General features: G+C 43.5%; 1 protein-coding gene and 1 long non-coding RNA gene across 3 annotated transcripts in view; both read left to right on the forward strand.

Moving 5' to 3' along the window:
• Positions 1 to 13,039: 13,039 nt before the first annotated feature.
• Positions 13,040 to 24,041, forward strand: LOC124222193 (uncharacterized). The gene is made up of 3 exons (XR_006883968.2): positions 13,040 to 13,080; positions 13,955 to 14,639; positions 23,910 to 24,041. It is a non-coding gene; the product is annotated as an uncharacterized lncRNA (long non-coding RNA).
• dati (datilografo) overlaps positions 24,040 to 27,219 on the forward strand; it is a 63,535-nt gene continuing 60,355 nt past the window's right edge. For both annotated transcript variants that reach the window (XM_069136850.1, XM_069136851.1), the window contains exon 1: positions 24,040 to 27,011. In XM_069136850.1, the coding sequence (XP_068992951.1) occupies positions 25,776 to 27,011 (1,236 nt within the window). In that variant the 5' untranslated portion in view covers positions 24,040 to 25,775. The remainder of the gene's footprint in view (positions 27,012 to 27,219) is intronic.

Below are 27,219 nucleotides of genomic sequence, written 5' to 3' on the forward strand. Positions count from 1 at the left end.
AAGAGAGGAAAAGGAATTGCAGCGGAAAAACACTAGAAGTCAAAGACGGGATCAGCAAAAATGTTTTAAGGTGAAGTATGTTTCTCCTTTATTCTCTATCGGTTACCACTTCTTAACTAAAATAATAATATTCAAAATGAAGAAAAAACCGGGAACAATGATTAATTATTGAAGTTTGAAAAATAGGTTGACGCTGTTAACATTATTAATACATGAAAGTCATAACCTTGCTTTACAGACTGCATCGCTTTGCTGCTAAAACGGAACGCTTGTGGACGCTGTGGTCACCGCTCTTAACTCTCGCTATATAATATTGTAACGACAAAATTAGGTTTTTTTTTTTTTTGCTTTTTTTTATGTTTTGTTTTGTTTTATCAAAAAATTACGGCTGTAGTGTGCTTGCCCGTTTTGTTAATTTGATTTACTTTTCTCGATATCAATAAACGAATTTGATATTTTCAATTTTCAGAGATTGAATTGCATTTTACTTTCTCGCCTACGTTCGATCGCAGTTATGTTAATTGATAAATAACCGGGCGAAATATACAATAACATACGGAAGATACTGCGATACATACGTACATAAAGTATGATAGTCATTTTATTTTTCTATCAATTATACGTTTTTACTTTTTCTCGCTCTCTTCTCCCCTTTCTTTTCTCCCCTTTTTCTACCTTCATCTTACTTTGTACGATACTTTTGCCGGCGACGAACCGCGGTAGCTATCCACTGTACGCATACACACGCACACACGTCTATTATACATGTGCATAAAAGCTGTTTGTACGTTGTTATATCGATTAAATAAAAAGGTCATACCAACACTAACGCGCGTCCGTCGAGCTATAAGTACGGCCTATATACTAATTTGCATAAGATGATTCTCCCCCTCCCCGTCGACACGTACCGCAGTAACTGGTATAATATGTACACTGCACGAAACGCACACACGTTAGACGAACACGGACACACGGTGTACAGGTATATCACGTGTAATGTACGGTGCGATGGGTAGTCGACGGTGGTTACATACCTGAATTTTCGATCCATTGGGCCCTGTCCTGGAAAAAAAATTTGGACGCTGGTCCTTTCTCCCTATTCGACACCCGGTTTTTTGACCCGGGCAGCTGCGGGTCAGTTTTCGACGGGCCTGCAACGAATTAAGATGTGGCGCGCAAAATTACCCGCGATGTCGTTGTATTATCATTATTATTACGTCAATTAACTTACATATCTATTTATTTATTTTTTGTCAACTGATTTCAAACAAAATTACGCGAATAACGATCGATCGATGCTCCCTTACGACAAAGTTTCGGATACCTTGAAACCGCACCAATCCCAATCCACATCGCGTCTTTCATATAACCGTGCATCGTTCGAGATGTGTAACAAAGTGCCGCGAGTGACGATTCAAACTTGTGAGAATTCGAATAACAACATAGATGATAAAAATTGACCATCATGAGCAAGTTCAAACATATTCTCAATGTTTTTTTGTACCTACGATAACCGCGGTGAGAGTCATCGCACCGATGATATTACGGTGAAAAATTAACACAATCCTCGGAACAGAGAAAGCACGCACCCGCGTATACGTACGTGTATGCATACAATGTATATAATGCCGACGAAAAATGGATCTGCAACTGAGAAACGGTATGAATATAAATCTGTCCTACTTATACAAATCCCAAATATTTTTCTGTGCGTAGACATTCTTTTTTGCATCTTTCTTTTTTTTTTTTTTTTTTATTCTACATACTTCAACGATAATTCTTGAAATTTTCCAAAATCCAAAAATTTTCCCCTACCGATATTAACCTAGCGCGATGTTAACCGCGCGGTGGCTCCGCAACCGGCGTCGCTCTGTTTCATTCCCATTGGCCGCGGTATCCCCTCCCGGTTATCCCCTCCCCAACTTCCTTCCTTCTTCACCCCCTCCCTCCCCCCGCGCCGCCGGAACGTCGGTCAGCCTGGATGTCTGTGAATCGTGCGATAACTATCCTGCGGGGACTAGGATTGAGTTCCGTCAGGAACTGAGGCGGAACTCGAATTGATCTCGGGGAATTTGAATGGTTTCGTTAAAGAGTGAATTGGACTGATTCGATTTTTAAATATGGTCGATTTCGTGGTTTTTTCTATTCGCTATTTTGCAACGCGCGTCGTATGCGCGCAATATTCGCTGGGATCGTTCGGTTTCTTATCTTCCTTCGATTTTTTTTCGATTTTTGCTCCACGATTTACCGAAACGTATTTCGCATGCGGATCTTTACCTGATTATATTATATATACATATATATAAAAGTACTCTACATCGACTGTCCTCCGAGATTTTGGCACGGGAAGAAACTGGCGGGAAGGGTGCGAGGAAGATTTTTTTGAACCCCTCTCATATTACAGAGGAGCATTTTCCATCTTCTCGACTACCCTCTCTCTTGTGTACAACGCCCAGGATTCATCCGGCAAAGAGCCCCTCGTCTTTTACGCGAGAAAAAAGAGCTTGTCTCACTCTTCTTCTCTCTCTCTCTTTCTCTCTCTTTCTCCCTCTCGATCGCGCGACCCGAACAACGAGCAAACGTTAAAAATCTCGCGCCCTCGGAGAAAAGAAGAGGGTGCAGGGTGGAGGAGTTGAGGAGCCGAAGAGCTTGCTGTAGGGGCCAGTCAAGGGGCCGGAAAAATAATTACTTCTCCGACCGCAACGAGCGAGAAAAACTGAGGGGTTGATTTCAGAGCGAAAAAGAATCAAGGAAGGGCGAAAGATGGAGGTAAAAAGGTTGAAAAGGGGAAAAAATTACCCTTGGGTTACATTGTTATGCTTGGAAAATTATACCAACTCTCGGTTCGAAGGTGGTGAATACTCGCGATATTTTACTAATGAGAAAAATAAAGATTCACTCGTGTTACAATTATTTTTACGAGGATGTCCAGATTTTTTATTATTACATGCCAATAAAAGTACAATCAATCACAGACGTTAATTGAGACTCCGGGTTTTTGGCAATTCGTTCGATTCACCGCAACTATAGTTATCGCATTTGTGCACGTTAAGAGGCAACCATTTTTCAGTCAACGTGACTCGTCGTCTCGAGGTGCCAAGTCGATTTTCTTGGTTCGTTTCAACTTTTGGGGCGTGTCTGTCTTCACAGAAAAGAAGCTCTCTTCCCACCGACGGACAAAACTTGGCATCAAATTTTTTTCTCAAACGTTTGTATCTGTTAAAAATGAGTTGATTCAAAAATAACAGAAGAAAATTTCTTCAAGTTCCTTTCATGTAACAATCTTATCGACCTATCAATTTAAAATTAATGTGAAACCGTTGGAGCGTCAAGAACACAAATCAGCTGGTTTCGCGACTTCCGGTAACAAGGGATCAGATTCTATCATAAGTGTCTCAGCTACGTACTGGTTCTTTCTTCTCACCATAATATACGTCGCGAGGAGAGGATCGGGGGATTGAATTCGCATTTCTCGACAAATATATACTGATCTTATACCCTTTATAGTATATCGAGTCCTTCCCCCCCCTTCGTCGCGTTCAATTCGCCCAGATTCGATCGTCATGCCGGATACCGACAACCGGAAATTGGCTCTGCCGTCCCAGCGTCGTAATAAAAAGGTTAAAAATTTTCCACCGCTGGCGAATTGGTGAAGCAGCCACGAGGCTTCGTCATTTTATGTCGGTGATAATATTTCCCACGCCCATACGTGTGTTTACGAATTCGTTGCGGATACGGATAAAATTCAATTTTGACGAATAACCGGATTCGGGGGGAATGGAAATGAGGGAGGAGGAGCAAGTATCGGTAAGATTCTTTGGTTCGCGTGTAATTGGCTGATTGCCCGGTCTCGCTACAGTGCAGAACTCGACTCGCGATATATTCGTTTGTCTGACGCGTACCGCTAATGCGCGTGTGTGCGTAATACACGTGGGTACATCTACAGTCGCTCAGTCAGATAAATCCAATAAATCTGGATCCTTGAAGGCGAAACTTTTAATCAAAGTCGTGTAAACCTACGTGTAGGCACACGCGCCGCTTTATTATCATAACAAAATATACGCAAACGATTTGCAATCCGCGCGCGCTAATTCAGCTGTAAGGATCCTCGTTGCGATCTATTATCGGCTCGTATCGCCTGCTGCAGGCTCGGCAACGTGATGTAATTGAATTTTCGTTTGTTTACCAAATTACTCAAATTTATCGTCAATCATTGGCAATTTTGAGGAATACTATTCGTCGCAGCATTGACGACGGAGGGGTATGCGGAAGGGGGAATAAAAAAAAAAAAAAATACAACGATCGAGAATTGGATGAAAAGAAAATGTAAATTTACAGAAGGTAAAATTTAATTTGAAGATAGGTCCGTGTCTCCGTGCAATCGCCGTTATTGATCAAAACAATCGAAGTGCAGGGTGGTTGGCGGGCGGGGGTTGGGGGAAAAAGATGGCGCAAAAATGGAGGGTGAAAAAGTTGGGGGCGAAAAACCGGGGAGGCAGGACTCGGCGCCTGTCCTCGGGGAGGAGGGCGCCTCGAAACCCGAACCATTTTTGGCGGAGCTTGTGAGATTTTGATATTTTATACGCCCCCGAGGGCTACCGAACTTTTTAAGACGTCCATTAAGGATCCTGTGTCTCGTTAGAGCTCGAAGAATAAAATGCACGGATTATTCAACGATCCAACTGCCGTGACACCTTCACACATGTATTTTGCCTCTGCAGATTCCACCCTTCGGCATCCTTCTCCTCTAAACATCAGTTGGCACTTTGACGTTGCGATGAGAAGATTCTAATTAATAAAAATCGTACATTCTCGAATAGAAATTATTTTGATTCGTCAATAGTAAGATATAAGCTGTGAAAAGTTATCCGTGTCCCTTCAAAGCAAAAGAACTTGATCGATCGATTGCGTTGTTAATTGGTTCGAGTAAAATTTGAATCTGTTTTCCTACTTGCGGTACTTTTTTAAAAATAGCAATCATACAGCATAGTTTTTTTCGTACAAACATTCATTCCAACGAGCAAGAAAATTAGCCCACAAATTTTAAATCTCGATCATTTTCTGTGAGTAATATTCATCGGCAATTTTGCTCTGGGTTGAATCGATTTTGCTGGCTTATCCGAAGAGATGATTAACAATAAAATGTCTCAACTACTTATTGATATTATAAATTTATTCACGATACCTGTATCAGCATTTGTTGTGTTTCATTGCGGCATGAATTCCGGCGCATTTTATGTATAATCGGATTGTTGATTCAATCAAATTAGCGTAGGTGCCCTCGATCCTCGATCCGAAGTACGTGAGTGCTAATTTCGCAAATTTTCACATTCGGAATACTTCAAGGCTTTTTGCCTCGCGCGTCGAGAAGCGGTGCAAAACGAGGTGAAAACAAACATTTTTGCACGCCTGCATCGGCGATCCGCCGGTCCGGCACCAGAGTCGGTATACTTTGGAAGCTAAATGCAACCCGCAGGTTGCACAAGACTTGAAAATAGTTTTAAAATGGCCGATGTTTACTGGCAATAAATTAATCGCTTCAAATTTATTGCAAGTCGATTCGGCTTTCGGCATGAACCGCGACGTTACTCTACTGGTCGAATCGCAAAAACTTGTAAGAAAACTGCACTTTAACTGGAATCAACGACGCGGCGCTGATCGTCTCGATTTAACGATACCGCAGAAAGGCGGGAAGCTCGCCGATTTAAATGTCTGCGGAATCCGATTAAAATAATATTTTTACCGCGGATACGCTCTTAATTAAAATATTAAATTGATTACCGGTGAAAAGGGTAAGGACGGGTTCCATGTCTTTCGCGCCGAAGAGGCGAGCTAAAATAAATGAAAATGAAATCAATTATAAAACTGTTTGAGGAGCCTTGGAGGCGGTAGACACCCGCAGTTCTCGATAGACGGATGGATGGACGGGGATCTTATATTTCCTTAATTAAAAATACAGACTTTACTTTCAATTAAAAATGGCCGACCGTTGCCCTGCCTCCAAGCTCCGTTCTTCTCTGCACTCTACAGATATTTCAAGAGCGTCCTTTAACAAAGGAGTTGGACTTTCACCCCGATCAAATGGCCCGGCGCCCTTTTATTTCGTACAACGATCGACGATTTTACTCACCGTCTAAGAAGCTTAACGCAATACGCAATTTTGCGACGTTCGTGCTCAACAGCTGTATATAATAAACCTCGAGTTTTCGAGGAATTTTTAAACTAGTAATTTTCTTTTCTTTTCTTTTCTGTTCCCTTCTTTCTCTCCCTTTATCTCCGTCGTTCCTGTAACAGGACTTGGACTCGTTGTTTAGCATAACTCGCGCTTACCCTCAGCTTTTCGCGCGCACTCGTCCAGGAAGGGTTTGATAAAATCTCGCTCGAATGAGATTACTTTCTTTTCTTCGGGGTACCCGGGACCTTGGCACTTCCCCGGTGCTTCTTTGCCACTTCTCATCCGCGTCCACGTCGAGAGCCTTGCGCCGCTTTGCGAGGAGGAGCTTGATTTATTACTCTCTTAAATCTTCCCTTTCTTTCCTTCACACTTTTATATATAATACTTTAAAAACTTTCTATCCCGCAGCAAAATTTCATTATAATTATATAACGCCCGCCGAAAGATAAGCGCGAACTTATATACCTAACGCGCTTCGCGTTATACACGCGAGGACCGAAATGAAATATTACGTCACTTTTGTGTAAACTGTTTTTCACAGTCTTATGCCTCTACCTGCAGATAAATATTTACTCTCGCGTCTTACCAGGGTTAAGTAATTTTGCTGTACACTCGTCACCTCGGCCAGTCAAACACCAAAATACACGTCATACTTTCTTACGTGCGGTACAATGTTCCATTCCTCTTCCGTTCCGTGAGCGATTCCGCAACACCGATTAGTTTCAACGGGATCGTAGGAGAAGGCAAATCGATGATAAAGAACGGAGGAAATTGAATTACTTGTGAAAATCTGAGATGTTACAGGGTGGAGAAAAAGGAGAAGAAAGGAGAGCGCAGCTAACAACATGCATTAAAACCTCCTCCCATAATACGTCCGCACGTAAGAAATCCGGCGATCAGCACGCACGCGCATGGCATATGTCGGCCACAGAGAGATTTCCGTGAGATGCATTCATGCATGGGCATCTGGCGGGACGTAATGACACCTCTCGGTAAAACTTACTCCTTAAGTATAACGTGTATCGTATAGTACACGATAATCTTACGCATTCGGACAAACGATGATTACGTTGATCCTGTCGTGCGGAGCTCGTCAAATTTTGTAACGAGCCTCGTTCGAGAATCGATCATGGGAAAATCGAACGAAGCGATGATCTTTTTCTCCAACTTTCCCGCGAATCACCAGACGGACGATTACTTTTGATTTTTTTTTTTTTTAACGATCTTTTTATGCCATATAGCAAGTCTCGCACATGTAATACTGGTTTCAGAATTTAGCTTTTTTGAAATGTACTTTTTTTTTTTCTACGCAGTCGGAGAGCGAACATTGAATCTACGAGAGCACGTTAAAAAAGTTTTCACTCCGATATCGTGAGTCGGTATGATGATGAGACATGCTGAGAGAATGAAGAAACGTGGCCAATTCACGGATGAATTGGCAGCAAATTGCGATGAAAAATAAGTTTGAAAACTCTCTTCGGAGAAATTTTTGTTTTCATTAAATTATCGAAGAAACTTTCGGAATAACTTGAGTAAAAGAAAGAGAGAGAGAGAGAGAGAGAGAGAGAGAAATAGAAGGCTTCATACCTCTATAATAAGCAGAGGTTTGCCACTGTTATTTTTTCCTTCAAACTTTTTCTCCCTCGCAGCGAATATTATGATATAATTTTATCGGGAATGAAATTTGTTTGATGGAAAATAAATTTCTACGTAACTATAGATATGTCTTTTTCCTTTGCTCAAGTCGCCGTATTTCTCGTTTATAATAATTGTAATTTTTTATTTCAAGTTATTAATTACCCGCCGAGCGGCTTAATTATTTTAACCATTCGCGGCTGCTATTTTCAGTTTGACCTCAAACTGGAGGTCTTCGGTTAAGAATAGGGGATTACTTTCTCATTTAGATTTTATCGCCCGCCTCTCTCCCACACCGTCTATACACCCGGCCATTTTGTGATTCCTTTACATCACCGCAGTCTTTTGTTTTTACTAATTACCCCCAAGCCCCGATCATTAGGCCACCAGCCAAGAATGTGTTTTAAGAATTTTACCCCAGAACCTCGAACCATCCGCAGTTACAGGGACGTTCCGTGCAGCATCCGGCGCGTTTTATCTTTTCTTCGAATAATTCGAATTATCATTATTTACAATCGGCAAACCAATTACGATCCACGCGTCAATTTCCGTGCCCGCTTAAAGCGATAGTCGCCGACTCGATTCTAGCTTGACACGAAATATCATCTGCTCCAACCAAACACGCGTCCCCCTCATTCGCGGCACGGTGTTAAACTAGATTAGGTTAATTTTGGTTAGGCTCCATTAGGTTGGCTGAGGCTTGAGAAGCTTTCGCCGCGATTTTCACCTCGAATCGGCGATAAGAATTGCCCGAAAGTGCGCGAAGGTGCCGGTTTGATACCGAGAACAAAAAAAATCACCGTCCACCTGCAAGTGAGTTATTTACCGGACGTTGGATCCGACTCGAGATAAAAATTTATCTACTACCCGGCGTTAGAGCAGGCGCTGTTATAGGTGGTGGGTAAATTTGGGTGGGCCCGGGACGAAGCGATGGGTTACCATCGTTATTGTCAATTCGAAAAGGGTCCAGTGTCCGTCAACCGCTCCGCTGTTTGGGATTCGAATAATCACCGCGGTCTGCAGCTGCCGGGGCAAAAAATCCCCGTCAATTGTTTTCGAACTTACGGCCAGATTGGTCAATGCCATACCTGCAAAAATACGCGCTGTCCTGTGTTAATGACCCTTTTGCACCTTCGAGCGTAACAGCGGTAACGACTAGCGAGAAACTACCTACCCACGAATTTGGCGTTACGTTCGAGATAAAACAAAGTAAAAAATTGAATATCATACGGAAGATCCGCCTCGGTTCGTCCTTCGTTGTTAAAAATATAAGAAAGAGGTGGAAGGCCGTGAATGTCGTGAAACCAGCGAGAGTGCATGGATGAAATAAAATGAAATCAGGGTCTCGTCAGCGGGCAGAAATGGTCCAGCGCTCCCGGGCGGGCCGGCCGTATATGTAAATTAAGAGACCATACGTGGAACCTTTTTACCCCGCATTGTCTCCGCAGACAAACCCGATGTACAAAACAAAAAGACGCGAAGAGAATGAGAGAAAGAGAGAGGGTTGGGGGGAAGAAAGGGGGAAAAAGACAACAACCTTCGGGTCAAATTTTTATCCAGTTAAAAATTTTTCTTTTTCAATTTGAAATAACAAAGGGGTGACCCCTGGAACGGAAACGGGGAAAAGCTTTGGGTTGAGCTCCGCAACGGTTTGGAACACTATTCAACAGTCGCACCCGAGTAGGTCGTAAAACAATCGGAACAATTAAGACACGATTCGTAAAAAGCTAAGACACCTTTCGCCGGGTTATTTTATTTCGTTTGATATATATATATAGATATATATACACATATTTTTTTTTCCTGCTTGCTTGCTTCTGCCTCTTTCTCGGCCCTTGAATAATCCCCTTCCGAGACGCAGTGTCTGCAGGTACCAATTGCAGGACTGAGGAGGAGAAGAGGAAGGGTTGCACGACAAAAAAATTTTGTGAAACGTTGCATTTGTACACCCAGTAGGCGCACATCTATAGCTGCGAAGGGAGGAGACTCAGACTGTCTTCTGATTCTTCTAGCGTGAATAAGATTAAAAACGCAATCAAAAAAAAAAATAGATAAAAATGAAACGAAATTAAAACGGGGGTATAAGTATAGGTACAACTACGGGTATCTATCTACCTACCTCGGGGAAGATGGTAAACGGAGGTGTACGCACACGCACGTATGTGTGATAGGTATAGGCACGGTTCGGTTCGTAGGTACATATTTAATTGAGTCGTTGAACCTTCAGGCCGGTTAGCAAAGGGGCAATTCAACCGCGCAGGGCAAACGGAGACACTCGTTCATCCCGCGTCTCGCGTCCTCGCGCTATTCGTCGCGTACGTAATTAAAATTGGAAAGAAGGATTTAGTTACACGAGCACCTGTGGAGCTTTCACGTGTCAAGTTCGTGAAATATTTTTCTATCTTATATTTGTGTTTTTTTTTTGGCATTCTCGAAATTTCTCGCACAAAATTCTATCCCTGTAATACATACACGAATTCGGTATCGTTATCAAGGCTTACAGTGACTGATTGTTATAGCACTTCGGCTTGGTACTCCGCACTTTGTGTCGTTCGCGCATGCAGCTGTAATTCGCATTACTCTGTATCAACCAATTCGGGGTCAGGATCAATACGTATGTCCCAACAATTTGGAGAAACTTGGTATACACTCGTCAAAGTATGCTGTACGTGCATTTTTCTGTATAATCTCAGTTTGGGGAAGTCGGGAGAAAGTTATTTTTTTAACCAATTGTAACAATTTTTAGTAAATTTTCCTGGAACTTTGTACGGTTTCTTGGCGTCACGAGGCCATGAAATATCATGGATGCAGTTCAGTATTCGAGACGATTTAAGTTATTACAAGCAAAATACTGGACCGGAATGTATTTAAAAAACACAAAATTGAAAACTGATCCTTTAAGTTAAGAAGCTGGCCCAAATTTATCCTCTGTAAGACTTAAAACAAATTTTTCCCCCATAAAATCATTGATCATAATAAAACATCACGTTTTAAAATAAAGTTTGGGTAAAATAGATTTAAATAGAATTTTTTTCATCAAAATTTACCAATAATTGTTAGGTTAAAAATCTGAAGAGTGATTGGCATCCAGCGAAGGGTTTTGCAATTACCTAATCGAAGAAGTGTTAGGAGGGTATTTTTGCTGATGCGCATCAGCGCGTCGATACACGTCATCGAAATTTCGTACCCAGTACCACGCAAGTCTGATTGTTTCTCGCAATGTGTAACTACGGAGGTATCGATGGAGTCATTCGATGGTCTCGTCAACAAAATACGTGCGATATCAAGTCTGGTGTGAAGTTGTCGCTTGTCAAATTTTACGACAAAATTCATACCTTTCGCTCTCATCCTCTGTTCTCGTCAGTTTCGTAGGCAACTGATATTTATCTCAGTTACTTCACCGAAGAGCTTATTTTTATTTCTGGTTTTCACAAAATATGGATGTATATATATATATAAATATATATATATAAATATAGGATAAAAAAACAAAAAATGATTCGCTTTCTCGAATGAACTCACCCGTTTAGTTAAGTCAATTGAAAAATACTTGAGATCAATGATTTTTCTGATCTAATCTGGCTTCTCGAGGATTCTACTAACCTTCCCTTGCGTGGATTTTATACACACCGAGTACGTAACCGTATCCCTGACGTTTACCCAGGCACGTAGACGCTTCTGCAACGTCTCTACTTTGGACCGCATTCCATTTGACACGGGCTAACCTCAGGTCCATTCGTGTAATCCATGTCGCAAGCACATTGCTTTATTTGAGTACAAAAAGCGATGTGTATTTGGATCTTAGTCTGGACAATCGACGATTAAACAGACCTGAAGTATTACCCGGGACAAAAAATTACTCAACTACGAGGCATCTGTTGAACGAAACATTTTGTACAACGGTATTTTACGTTCGTTTAAGCTTTTGTCATTGGGGTATAGGAAGACAACAATGCGAGATTTTAAATTAGAAACTGGAATAAGAATTGATAACCGATCCACAAGGCAGAAGATTTTTAAACCGGACTTACCTTAATTCTCACGATCCGTTAATTCGCTGAGAAACTCAAGTCGAACAGTTTTAATCAGTAATACATAGTTAAGAAGTAGATAAAAGAACAAGTTTTCTACAATCACATTGTTATTTTATTCTTCTATTCCAACTCAATGTTGTAGAGTAACTAATTGTATAAATCTGGAAACATCTTTTTGACAATCATTCATGTTTTTATGTCAGTAGTATTCAATTACAGTTTTGGGATACAGGCAAGCAATTAACGATTTTTCAACAAAATAATGCGGTTTTCACGAAATTCTGTAATAGTTGATCCCTTGCTCTGATTTATATTTCCAGGAGCTCCATTTTATCGAACAGACGAATTATCAATAAAAGGGTTCGATTGAAATACATGAATCGTTGTGAAAAATATTTGAAACAGGTAGAAATAGTAGGTTACAGCAACAGTCCGTCGTCATTATATTGATTTTTGTTTAGTGAAATAAGTCCTTAAAACTAATTCATTGCAACACCATTATCAAATCATCGCGATAGTTGCCATATAAAATGAACCCGGTACACGAGTGGCCGTGATGAAAAAAACGAAATAATAACACGTAGCAGATTATTTCCGTTTACAGCTACAAGATTAATTTTCAGTCCATACCCAGAAAATCTTTTTCGGTTTCAGCAATACATGAGAATAGTTGAGTTGTTTCCGCAGCAATGATAACAGAAATCTAGAAACTTCTATCGGTGTGTTTTCCAATCGCGAAAGTGAAGATCTAAAATCGCATCGTATAAAATTGGATTAAGCAATAATGCCCGGAGGGTGGAAGACGCGCTCGCACCCCGGACGCTTTCCAGCAGAGGATGTCGTAAGAATGGTAGGTCGAGCCGCGGGGTGCATACTTGCATAGAACCGGACGGCAGGAGTCCGTCGAGTGGTGCTCTCCGAGCGTAGGTAGGAGCTGGGCAAGCCTCCGGCGAAGAGACCGCGGCAACGTGGACGTCGTTCGCGCGAACCTTGGCCGGGCTGTGGTCTCTGGTCAGTAAGGTCGAGCCCGTGCCAGCCGTGCAGATTCGAAACGTGCGATAGAGTCCCGTGCGGCATAGCGCGGGGATCAACTATACTCCGCGAAATCGTGCGGCGATCCCGTCCCGAAGCGGGCGCGACGCGAGGGTAGGTTTGCCCGTAGTGGGGGTGCCTGACACGGGGCCGACGCGCAGTTGCTAGTCAGACACGGGGATGCTCGCAATGCCTCTATCAAAGGTTCGAAACTCACGAAAATCATAAAAATTTTAATCGCCGTTTTTCATCCTCCGTCCGGTCTCGTACCCGCGGGCAAAGTGCAGCGTTATTTTACCACCGCGTTAAACTACTCGGGCGTCGCGACGCCGCGCGCCTTCCTTACCTCCGCCCCCCTTCTACGACCGTCGTCTGGAGTTCGCGACGGTGCGAACGGTCGACGCTTTCGGTATTTTTCACGGAAGAAAAGCCGCGTCCCGGCAAGAGATTCGGGGACAGCGGGAACCGGTAGACGATTGTGCGGAATTCGGGAGGGTGAAACGATTCCCGCGAATTCTGAAACGGAAGTGCCGAGCTGGAGCAACGGCACGTGGGGAGAAAAGTACGAAAGCAGCGCCGTTGCTGTTCTCGCCCCGCGGCGCGTCTTACGACGCAAGGAACTTCGCGCCGTGGTGGGGGAAGGAGTGGGGCGGATAGAAAGACGCTCATTCGTTCGTGCATTCACGTGATCCTGGCCTCTTACTCCTTTTTTTTCAACCGCGTCGTTTGAATACTCGCAACCCGGAATGCCGATTTTCGAATGAATCCGCTTCGTCTTTTGTGTGGAATTTTTTTTGATTTTTTTTTCTTCTATCAATTCTAAGATCGATCGTTAATTCGTCCCGAACGTCTTGAGTTCAGAATTACTCTTCACCATTTTCCAATTCACGCCGATGACTTGCTTCATTGATATTTTCGAACAACTTTGCCCGCGGGTAATTCCAAGACTGACGTGTAATATTGAATGAAATGCAAGAATCGTAACAGTGCTACCGCGATTAAATCAAGTTCGATCACTCTGATTTGCATTCGTTTGAATCTTCTAATACTAACGTATAATATTTTTGTACTGTTTCAGACGCGTCGTACTGTGTTGTTATGTGTTGTAATAGTTATTTCATTGAAAAATTAATTTCATCGTTGAAAAATCCATTTTTTCGTCTTTAAAGGAACATAAAAAAAATCAAAAAAAAAAAAAACAAAAAAAAAACAAGTCTGAACAACTCCAATTTACGTTTCGAATATCGAAGACTCTTTCATCTAGTTTGAAAAGTGTTTATTTCGTTTTATTTCGTTGCTCTAATTTCAAAATTATCATAAAAAAAGAAGAAGAAAAAAGTAAAACAAAAAAAATAGAAAAATCTTTAATAAAAAAAAGGAACAAAATTCAAGCATTGCCTTACAACATTATACCTACACTACAAGAACAAAATTTGAAGCAAAGAGAAAATACAAAAAAAAAACATAGATGTTCACAAAGAGAAAAATTTAGGTGTTAAAAAAGTAAATTGTAAAGATATGGCTAAAGTATATTTTTAACAAGTTTTGACAAACTTTAGATTATATAAATAAATTGCACACACACAAAGAAATAAATAACTAAATTTATAAAAAGAAAAAGAAGAACAAGAAGAAACGGAATAAGAAGAAGAATCTAAATGTCTAGAGCCAAAATTTAAAATAACCAAAAAAATGTGATCTGATAAAAGTCGTTGCTATCGAGAGAGCCTTATGTCCTTGCTCCGGTTAATTTTGTTCAAAATGTAAGTAAACCAACAATCCATCAAACCAAATAATCTTCACTGATGCTAGTTTTCGTAGTTTAAGGTATATGTACTATAAGTATGTAAGCTATCTACGTCGAGCATGTACGAATCAATTTGATTCATTGCAAAATTTCGCTCGATAACGGTCATTGTCATCGTTGTATAAGCGATCAATTTCTAACAAATCAACAAACAGACGCGCCTTTTAGTTATAGAATACTTCTCGTCCTCGAGTCAGAGGGGATACGCCTTCGCAGATTTCGAAACTGAAATCCGATGTTTGCAACGCGCTTGAAAATTCCGAGATTAAAGATAAATCACTGGGAAATTTCAATCGTCGAAATCGAAGTACGTGCATGAACAATTCCCCAGAACTACACTTTGCGCAGTGAGAGCTGCGTGACACGGAAATCGAATCAATCACTCGACATATTTCACTTAGTACCTGTCACCGAATGTAATCCAATATAATTCCAAGCCGCTGCATTTTGCAGATATCTTCACACCAGACTCTTCGCAAAGTAATTCGAAATTTCGGCGCCTCGCGTTAACGTTTTTAAGCTTCGGTTACAATTGTTCGAAAGAACCGGAAACGGTTATTTTGCGCAAATTGGATACATCTCATACGTTGTATACATATACATCACACGATGTATGAAATATCTATACTGCAGGGATCTGAATTCATGTACCTTATACATTCACGGTTTTTTACGTATCGTAAGCACGGAGTCATTTGAAATGAAACTCTATAATCAGCGGCATCATGTATACAATTTTCAATTTTCATCCGGAGGAGGGAATAAAATTTGAACCCTTTCCGAAAATGACGAAACGGGAGGCCATTTCCAATTTCGGTCGGTGTATCGGCGTCTGGCTGGCCACACGTACGCGCGGAATCCGCAGCGGTGAAATATATTTATGCAAGGCATACACGCAGGGTTCCATGCGGGTGTCTCGCATCCACGCCCCGCGGGTTTGTGTGCGCGTTTTCGTGTGTGTCGCCCTGGCGCAGCCAATAACGCACGAAGGGTATTTTTTTCCTTTCGATGACTGTCTCTCCGCCCCCCACGACTCTCGGCCGATCCGAACCCCCGTTTCCCCGTCAGCCTTGCGCCAGTGGATTTTTTCGGCACAGCGCGTATTGATCCCGGAGTCATTCAAAATGGCCGCTGGCCAGAGTCAGCCAATGACTGCGTGAATCGATGACTGCAGCAGGCAACCCCTGGACCGGCCAATGGGAGACCGGCGCCGCTGCAGCCACCCCGATTACCGCCTCACCCTGGCCCGGACATTTTCGACTCTCCGATGACCGTTCGATGATTTTGTAAAATTTCACGGGGACAAAAATGTCCGTTTCGCCGGACCCCCGCTCGCTCCGTCCGGCAGCATCGCCTGCGCCGAAACGCCGGATGCTTCGATAATTAATTTAACATTTCCGCATAACAATATCCGCTCACTCCGAAAGGTCCGCGCTGAAACTGCTGCTATTATTTCATCAACTTTCACGCATCGCGAAACGGTGTCCAATGAAAGTTTTATCGTTTCAAAATCCTTCGCTTATTGGTTGGAAAATATTCTAGAGCCGTGCGAACGGAGGGATGCGACAGAACGAGCGAATAGGTTTTATCCCTGCAGGACCTCGGTAATACAGATATAACGAACTGCAACTTTTAAACAGGAAGGATTCTGAATTTGAACATCTCTCTTTATTCTTCAAAATTATCCTTTTCCGCGACGTACGTCAGCTTTGTTTTCACTTTGGTTTGCAATTTGGCTCGTCTACCATCTTTTCTCTACGCACTTTTCAAAAGTTACCGTAAACCTTTCGACGTGAGAATTGAAAATCGACCACGATACACCTGACAATCACAACTCTACCAAATAACTGCTACGGACGTGGTGAAACATTCAACACCGAAGTGGACGAAACTTGGCTTAGTTGACAGTATAACGTGATTTGCCGTAGGTACCGCCCAGATTTCGAACCCCCCGTAGAATTGAGCGAAATTCCTTCGCATGTGCAGAGGGTCAGTGACCTTCGCCCTCCTGGCGTTACAGACAGCTTATGGAAAATAGACCCGTTGTTAAATGTTACCTAGAATCAAATTTTTTCTCAAAATCATCCATCGCTTTATCGATTATAATCGGAGAACAGCCGTCCGCTCGAAAATGGTACCTTGATCCTGAACTCGCCGATGGTCGACTCTTATCTTATCTCCAGCCGAGGGAGTTTGTAACCGTGAAAAACGTCCTCACGATATTTCGATCAAACGATAAATATGGGTCAAAATTTACTTGTGTCTGGTTGAAAAAAACGATCCTCTGAATCAATGCTTTGAAGCGGCTAGCTTGCGGTTCGCGCTACGCGACAAGATATGGATTATTGCACGCGTATATGATGCAACCGTGCATGGTAACACTTACGTACTGGACGGTTGTACTCGCCGGGTTGCATCATACGCGCAATAGTGCAGCATGTGTGCATATGTACTTAGATTGGCTTCTATTGACACAAGCACGCGAGCCGAGCTGCTGCGGCGCGGATATAATACGGTTCGTACAGTCCGGAAAAATGACGGTAACAAAGTATTTTTCGCGACACGCGTCACGTGGCTCATCTTCGTAATCCTCCACTGCTCCCGGATTCCGATTCTCCTACCGAAACTGTCCGATACTGAAACGTTGGGAGTCGCGGATGCTCCGAGTCATTCCGGTAAATCTTTTCCCTCGGTTGTCTCCGACGTTGAAACGCTCTTCATTCATGGCACCTAATCCCTGATCCTATTGCGCTGAGCAGGAAGAACGCAGCGGCAGAGGTTCGTATAAACTCATCAACGACCTTCTGCAGGGCAATCGACTGTGCAGCACGTTGCACCGATGATTATTATTTCCCTCGCACGATGAGTTGACTTTTTAAAGCAGCTGTACGAAGGCGGTTTTTCTAGCGCGAGCGGTTTTTCTATTAAGGTTCATTTGTTTCTTTCATTGCGTAATGCCCGCCGGACGCAGCACTCATTTCATCCTACAGACCACAGCTGTATAATTCTTAATTCATACAATTTCTAGCGCAGTTTAAATAACGCTCGACGATATACCGATCCCAACGCGCCGTGCACTTTAGTTTTATTCTCTTCGAATATTTCCCGCTATTTATCCCTCGACCCTCTCTCTCACTCTCGAATAACTCGGTAGATTTAGCCCGGACAAGAACCCGCGATGCTTCAACCCCTTACTCGGTTCCCAGTCTTGCCACCAGACGTCACCTTAGAACAGGGCAGGGTTGTCGACGTCCTCGAATCAGCCCCGTTCAATTAACCGGGGCGAAACATCTCGCAGGGTTTTATCATCCAATTTGAGAACCACACGGAAAGCGAATCTACAGACGGCGAGGCGTGTGATGTCAAATTTTCAAATCGGGTGTTACAGCTGGATTGGATTTACTTTTTTCACGGTAAAAAAAATTATCGCAATAAAAAAATGTTCAAATATGCCAGAAATTTTTTCTACGTTGACTTCACAAATAGACAGCATCGTCGAAAGCAAATCGATTTACTCCGATCGGCGTTGCCCACTGACTTCGATTTTTCCAATCGCAAATGTTTGATTGAAAAATCTGTACTTTACCGCGAAATCTCTTGTCCAAATTTGAATGTACTTGAATTTGCATTCCCGCTCTCATTGTCAGCTGCATTGGTGCAGGTGTTAACGATCGTTCGAAGCGCCCACGCGATGTTCCGTCAGCGCCACAGAGTCCTCTCGTTCGAATGATGAATCGAATAATTTTTAGGAGCGCGATGTTCGTTGACGGTGATTCGAGGGTTCTCGGCGCGTAAGAGAATCGAAGGAGATCGGAGTAAAAACAGGGAGTATCTTGTTTTATTTCAGTTTAAGTATCAAGGTTGCGACCACCCTCTATTAGGGCGCCATAAAAATGACAATATCTCCCATGCCGGCCGCACCACCGCCAAGACAAATGTCTTCCTATGCCTGTTAATCTCGACAAGAGATCTTTCTTTTTACGAGTATACCGCTGCACCTATATCGCTTTGTGCCACGGTTTCGTTCGAATCGCGTGGGTGTGTTGAACCCCGAGCGCGTACAGACGCGTATAACAAGGTACGTCGTGAAACGACTCGTGCAACGCCGCCTCCTCCACCGTCTTTTACTTCGTCCGTTAAGTCCAGCTGCCGATCGTGATCGTGATCGGAACCCAACCACCCACAATACAAGTTCTTCCCGGCGTACATTGCTCGGCTGGCTCGATCCTCACCTGTTTCACTTACCCACGTTCATTTGTTATTTAAAGTGGTTTCGATTCACAGATATATGCAGTACGTGGGTACACGACCCGGTTCCTTAAAGTGTACTCATCCCCGCAGTTTTACCTCTCTCCGTTATATCCGTTAACACCGAACGATTCGGATCGACGCTTTCTCACGTTTGTCCCACCTGTTCAAAAAGGTGATCCCAAAAATCTGTGGGTTGGTCAAGTTTTTTTTCTTTCCTTTTTTCAGTCATCACTTTCATCCCGTGATGAAAATTTTGTCGGTACAGCAGAACTCTGCACCCACCCGTGGTTCTTGCCAATTTTTACTAATGGAGGGATGACTTTGACCGTCGAATATGAAAGAAACGAGAAATCTCGACGTCAGAGAAACGGCGAAAGCCTCGAACTGACGGAGCTGTTGATTCTTGACAGGCGGGCTCTACCCCCTGCAGCGATTGGTCCCACCTTGCGGCGCCCACCCCTGAGTCGTTGTCCGGAGAAAAAGAATCCAGCCCCTGGCCGCATTTTTCCGTCCGTTCATTGGCCAATTTTTTTCTTCCCCGAACGGGGCTACTCCCACGTCGGGTGAAAGGAGGAGAAAAGAATCAGCCGGATCTGTCCCTGATGCTATCTCGACCTTCGCGGTCTATCCAATGGCAAAAGTAACGAAACCCACCGACTTTCCCCGGATCGCGGTGGCCGAAAGGTGCGAGAACATCGCGCACTTCTCCCTCGCCGACGTCGCCGTGCAGGCTCGTCTCTACACACGTGGCAGACACGTGGAAAAAAAGAAGAAGAGCGAAAAAACAAACTAGCCTTGCGTGCAGGGGTTGCCGTATCAGGGAGGGAAACGGGTTACTGGTGGGGAGAGACGCTATCGTGGTGGGGATATTCGCTCTGCTTCCCGCGAGGGCGGGGAGGGGAGATGTTGCCACGTTAGAAAAAGGAACAGAGGGGTGAATTTCTCGCAGGGGTTGGAAACGGTTTGCTGCCGGTGTGCGGCCGAGGTGGGGGTGGACGAGGAGGGGGTGTCGGAGATGTGGAAACGAATAGTAGGGGGTTCGTTTCCTCGTCTCGGGAGGATTTAGTTTTCTCGTCCAAGATGACCATCGGCTCCGGTGATGGGTCAACCCCGTGCCTCGTACACCTTGGATCAGTGCGTACACGCACTCCTCGCAGGATCGATCGATCAGCCTCGGCTCGTTCATCGACGCGTAATCGGGAGGCAGCGTAACGATGGCCCAAACTTTTTGGTAGGACAACGGTCATGCGGTGGGTCATCAGCCCCCCTCGTGTCAGTCACGCATATGTTGCCCACCATGACGCTACTGAATGTACGATATATACACCGCACGTAACGCGCGTTATAGACGGAGGCCATTTTTATGTCCAGCTCTCCCTGTTTTTAATTCACTTTCTGTACCCCACGACTATAACGCCCCCTTATACTCGCTCTGTACGAGCGTACCCACGCTTAGCCCCCTCTACGATTTTTCTCTCAGTCGACTTTTTAAGTTCGTCGCGAGAACACACGTGGCTCACCTTAATGAATAAGGCGTTCGCTCAGTGCGCGCAATGTGTAACTAATTCTGTCAAGTAGGTACGCGGGTGATTCTTAAGAAACCAAAACAACGACACGCGGTTACTTTGCGAAACGGGGTGGTGATGAAAATGATGCATATGTCATTTCTTCACAGCTTACGCGATTTTTGTATTTAGTCGTAGTTTTTCGAATGATTTTTTTGCGAAAGAATTCCAGTGGAACGGATGAAGCTAAAGAGACGAGAAATCGACAGCTTTGAAAGGAGTTCGTGCGTAGGTCGGACAATTTTTCAGTACGAAACAAAATTGGGTACCGAGCGCGTCAGGTTGACTGCAAAGAAAAGATATTTGGTGAACAGTGCTGGATTAAAAATTGAAGAAAAAAAGAAATATGGCAAAGAAGCGAGCACAAAGAGATAAACGAGATTAGGTTCTACGGGGTGAAATAAAGAATGGACAAAGTGGAAGGAAAGTAGTAAGTATAGCAACACGCAGAACGGAGGGATAAAAGCAGCGTCGATTCTTACAACCCTCCTTCGCTCGGCTCACCCCACTCTTTGCCGCGTCTACGACACCCCTTAGACGTTCCCCTACCACCGAGGCTCAAGCCATCCCTGTTCCCTCGAGCGCCCCCACCTTGAGGGGCGCGCGCCGAGACGTGGTGGGAGAAAAGGAAAAGAGGGGTGGACTAGAAACTCCTGTCCAAAACCGGCTCAGTTTTTGATATCTGTACGGTGTATTTTTTGAGCGAGGGAGGATATACGGGGATGAAAATGAACGGGGTTGAATTACCGAGCGACCCAGGTGCTCGGAATTTAAGTCGGGATTTTTTATCGCCCGTAAATCGCGAGGGACGCTCGGAAAGGTAGCAGAAGTTCGTCCGGCGCCCGCCACCTAAGACAACGCCCCTACTCGCCGGGTTCTTTAAGGCTCGGGGGGTGGCTTTAGTCAGACGCACGCGGTCTGAGACGCGATCTACCACCGGCAACGGAGAACGACTTAGCATTTGTCGCGAGCCACAGACCTGAGTCAGTTCGGTTCCTCCGCGTCAAGGACTTGAACACGGAAGGACTCTTTTTCGGAAAGCATCTTAGCTCGTCCTACCCTGAAACCTACCCAGTTGCATAACGGTCTCCACCGTGTCTGATAGAGCCAACCCCTAAATCTGAACACGTTCCCTGGATTCAGTCCACAGTAAGCAACCGGACTCTACGCTGACCCCCGGCGTCGACGTGTCACGTTCACGTTGTCCCGTTGAGAGAAACTCGATTTACCCTCTTTTTTTTTCATTTCTTTTTTTTTTTCTTTGCATTCACTTCTTCCTCATCTCCCACGTCGAAGCCTGGACCTTTATTTTCTTCGTCGTCATCCTCAGTTCAGTGTTGTTTAAAATATGATTTTCGCATTTAATAATTGTATACATGTTACGTGTAGAGAATTTTGTTGTTACGTTATCGGTTGACGATTGTTCACTAAAACCTCGATAAGACAACAACAACGGGCAGTAACGTAATAAAGTGCCTTGGTGATGTTGTGTGAATTAAAAACAAACAAAACGAAAAATAAAGAAAAAAAATTACAAATAGAATAATAACCAAGACAATACATATAATACAAATAAATTGCTGTTAGTGCTTGACTAAAATTTTTTCTCCGCGGAAATACCATGTTTATCAAAGTATTGATATACGGATAAAACTTTGTGCAAAAAAAAAAAAAAAAAAAAAAACAAAAAACGAGTGTGATTTTTCGTTACGTATAATACAATTGAAAGTATAAGGCTTACACCTTTATTTACTCAGTTTGATATTGATGTTTTAGATCGAAATAGTAAAATTCTTAGGAAGCGTTTCAGTTTGAGAAATATGCCAAAACTACTTTACAACACAATTCGGAAGTGCTTTGTCAGTGTCAACAGCAATTGAAATCTGAACTCTTCACTCCATTTCAGATAGTTTGCAATGTTTTACAACGAATATGCCGAACATTGACGCTGTCAAGTAAATTAACGCTGCAAGTGACGATATCCAGTAAAGCAAATGTCAAAATATTATTTTCAAGTCGATTCGAAGATCCTACTCATTCAATTACTATCACGCTAACACCGATATATTTTCACCAACCATAATTTTTTAACAGACATTCAAACGGAACAACACTTTTTATTCAGTGTAAAAATAAACTGTGCGCCGTGAATATAACGCATTGTGAGACAGAGAAAACATTTGTGTAAAAGTCAATTAATAAATGTAATAGTGTTTTTGATATATGCGATACATAAGTATTTATATATATATATGTATACATATCACGGAATATAATTCGAAATTTCTCTCAAGGACTATGAACATTCGTGAAAAGAATTTTTAATCATTTGTTTTTTTCGTTAAGCAGAATTAAAATCGAATTGAAACTTAAAAATTACTGTTATGATAAATTTTGCCGTCGCGAGAATGTGTCTTGTATATAATTTATGTTTTTGTACGTGTTTTCCCACACCTGTCAACCCGATTTATGATTTTCGACAAATAAACTATTCGTTAAAAGCATGTGAGTGTATTTTTTGTTGTTGTTGTTTCTATTTTGTGTTTTCATGAATTCACTCCTTTCCTAGTTTTTAAGATTATATTTATTTATTCTCTTCAGTTTTTCATTTATGTATACTTAATTCGTCGACTTTGCGGCTCAACGCGGACGGCGCCAAGCGTCGCGACGGCGAAGGATCGTCTCGATATCAACATTTCGTTTCGTTTACTCTAACTTTTCGTCGTTGATTCGAATTCTTGACAATTCCGACGGTTGCTCGATCGCCCTCCAGCTTAGTGGTTTCTGTTCTCTCTTCAGTTTTTTACAATTTCGTAGGTGAAAATTCGAATGGATTACTTCGATTCAAGAATTTCAGTAACATAAGTTTAACCAATATTTTTCCTCGACGCATTTATAATAAACGTTTTAAATACTAATGGTATAAATCTCACTGTTCTACACTCATGAAAAAAAAAAAAAATAAGTGAAAGTTTTTCAGCTACAGAATTACTTCGTCAAATCTTATATATATATATATATATATCAGTTTGTTCGTTTCGTTGTTTTCTTGCCACGGAAAATATTCTCCGCATAAATAATTGACGATCAGTGAAGTTCGTGTTTTTGTTCGAATCAAAAAGTGCTTCAGACGTATATTATGCAACTTTAATGTATCGTTTAACTTTATTCGCACGGGAGTGAAGCTTGTACTAAAAATTTCAAAATATGAAGGAAGATCAATTGCCAAGAATTTTTTTACGCCTCACGAAATGGCATGAATTTTTCCAATCTTATAATTTGGACATACGTGACGTTTGAGAATTAGAATAATATTTTCTTTCGATACCTACTATATAGTTATGAATTTCTTACAACTTGAAGAATATCAGATTGATAACTATTGGTTTTTCTTTCTTTATGAATTGCAGCTACGAGCGGGAGACGAATTGCAGCGAGAGAATCCCGCAGAGGAGAAGAAAATAAGACAGAGACGAAGGACAAGAAGCAGAATCGAAGGTATACAAGGAGAAGAGGACACAAGGCGCAGTCTCAGTATTAGAAATACGTACAGAAGAAGAGTAGAGGGGAGCGTAGCGCGATCAGAGACGACAAAGTGCTAACCAAAAGAAGAAGATATTCGACTAATAATCACAATAAAAATAAAAACAACAATTAAGATAAAGCTAAAGCTACAGGAAAAAAATTAAAAACACAAGCGAAAGGAAAGATTTACGAAGAAATTTGGAGATTAAAAACAAGAAAAAAAAAAAAAAAGGAAACACTTAAAAGAAAACAAAAATTTGTCAGAGATCATCATTGGAAGAATTCTTATCCGTTCTAAAAGAGATTGCGGATCAACTTTGCTCTACCATATATATTACGTATATTTCAGTGTGTTCAAAAAACGAGTGTACCTAAGTGCAATATTTATAAAACCTACTAAACGATAATAAAAAGTAATTATTAATGTCAGGATATATTGAGATATTCGACACGATAATTAATAATTATTAAATAATTTAAAGGGAAAAAACATAGAGTCGCATTACGAGGCGTTTCCCATTATCTCGCAGACAGAGAAAGAGGCAGAAATTGATAATATCTCATACGATTATACGGAGAAATAAATTCGCGATAAGGAGAGAAAGATTTCTATCTCCTGATAAAATAATTTCGCTTTAAATAAAATCCCCCAAGTTCGCCTCCCGGTCAAAAAAATCACAGGGCTACTCAGGGCAACCGGGACACAGACTTGCAGCGGATTTTTAATACTGCGATCAGAGCGAGAGGCACCATCTGTCTGGATAATCAACGCTTCGTCTACACCGTCCGGGCTGGGCAATCCTGAAACTAACCTGAACATAAGTGTACTAGCTGTTAAGTAGATAAAAGGAGGATAAAGAAGAGGAAAAGGAATATAGTCATTAAGACGATCGGCGATCTTCGGCTAAAGAATAATCGGTGCGAAAAGGTATAATAATAGCGTCGGAATAACAAGCCGGATTTCAGCCGACACCGTGTATATATACATGTATATACATATATACGTAATAATAATTAATCGCAGAACTCGATCAAACTCTTCTATTATTAAAGTAAGATAAGAGGCGAACAGTTCGAAAGGGCCGAACGATACATGATCGAAAAATCCAGAAACGTCCGCGTTGGGAAAGGATCAAGCTGCACCGATAGCCAACGTGAGCGTAACTGCCGAGACGCGCAGCAGTAACCTCGGAAAGATTTTAAGGAAAAACCTGAACCGCCTCGCGCGGTAATAGCAATCTGCACCACCGGCGAGCTGAGAAACTGAAGTGTAATCCGCTCCCTGACAAGTCTTCCGATCGAGACCGTACTGAAGTCGAGATCGAGCTGGTGCTTATCGGAAGCGTTGACAAAAAGCGGGCAAGCTGCGCCGCAAGGGGATAGCACGGGCTTCGCGCGAAGGCCTCAAAATTTCGGACGCGACGGCACTGGACCTGCGCGCCCAGTCGCAATCCGCGAACAACTTCGTCCTAGCTGGACAGAGTCCGGACCATCAACAGCACGCCGGAAACCATCACTCTGGCGATTCGGGGGGTCGGTTAGCCGGTGGCGGCGGAGGCGGAGGCGGCGGCGTTGGCGGCGGCGGAGGCAGCGACGGGGGTGGCGGCGGGGAGGGATGGGACAGCCTTAAGGAAGAAGAGGACGAAGAGCTGAAGGAGGTCATCTCCAAGAAGGAAATAGGCTCGCGAGACGAGGAGGACGAGGACGAGGAGGACAGTTTCAGCAGTTCGCCGGAGCCGAAACCGGAACCCATGGAAGTTCAGGCGTCGGCTGTATCCGTAGCAGCGGCCAACCTCCACGCGCTAAGGCAACACGTCTTCAAGATGTCCGACTACTGGCACCAGCCCCAAAGAGGCCCGCCTCAGCATTCCCCGAGCCTTCAGCACGGCTTCGGCCTTCAGCACAGTCCGATCGGACAAAGTCCCATCCAGCACAGTCCCATGGCTCAGCAGCAGCAGCAGCAGCATCAGCAGCAACAGCAGCAACACCAGCAGCAGCAACAGCAGCACCATGTATCCCAGTCACAGAACGCTCAGCAACAGACTGTCCAGCAACAAAACTCGATGCACAGTCCGATCGGCCAGCAGCAACAATCAAACTCCACGCAGGTACAGCAGAACCCAGTGACGGGTATGACCCAAAACACGGTGCAGTCCCTGCAGCAGCAACACCAAATGACAGCGATGGCTCACCAGCAGTCAAGTCAACAAAACACGCCGTTGAATCAGCACCAAACGTCGCCTCAGGCACCGACGACTCCTTCGCCGTCTCAGAGCGTAGATCACACGGCGATGAACACCAACAGCATCGCCCAGAACCTGCACAACCTTTCGCAGCAGGCCCAGCAGCAGAGCATGTCGCAAACCCAGAGCCCGGCTCAGGTGCTCAACGCGAATCTTGGACAGGCTTTGACGCAGGCACTCACCCAGAACATGCAGCAAAACCTTAGCCAGACGCTGCAGCAAAATTTGGCCCATAATCTGACGCCGAGTTTGTCGCCGCAGCAACAGCAGCAGCTGCTCAACCAGCCACAGAACTTGAGTCAGATGAAATTCGACGCGCAAACGTTACAGCAGAACATTCAAAACCAGGCGCAAAATTTGTCGCAAAGCCTTCAGCAGCAGGCGCAAAACCTGTCGCAGAATTTGGGACAGAATCTAACCCAGCAATCGCTTCAGCAGCAAGCTCAGAACCTGACACAGAACATTCAGCAGCAGCAACAGCAGCAGCAACAGCAACAACAGCAACAGCAGGAGCAAAACCTCGGTCAGAATCTTCAGCAAGCTCAAAACATGACCGGAACAATGGGCCAGAACGGCACCCTCGCCGGGATGGGAATGGTCAACCAACAACAGCAGCAACAACAGCAGCAGCAACAGCAGCAGCAACAACAGCAGCAGAATCAGAACTCCATGCTGAGTCCGGGGGCGGCGAGTCAGGACAGCCACGACGTGACTCTCGCCGAAAAGCTGGTTAACGAGTTCCAGGTGAGTATTCCTCGGGAATCCGAATACCTACGAAACCGTTTTCGAAGACCCGGCGCCTCTCGCGTCGAAGTAAACCCACCAAAACTAGATCCCTTTCGCATACTTGTCCGCGCAGCGTCGGTGTGTATCCTGCAGCTCTCCAACCTGTAGGTTTCAAAACGTCTCAGGTTTGCGATGGAACTCGAGACTGTACCGAGCTGGATATAAC

This window comes from Neodiprion pinetum, chromosome 6 (assembly GCF_021155775.2).
Source record: "Neodiprion pinetum isolate iyNeoPine1 chromosome 6, iyNeoPine1.2, whole genome shotgun sequence".
Taxonomy (NCBI): domain Eukaryota; kingdom Metazoa; phylum Arthropoda; class Insecta; order Hymenoptera; family Diprionidae; genus Neodiprion; species Neodiprion pinetum.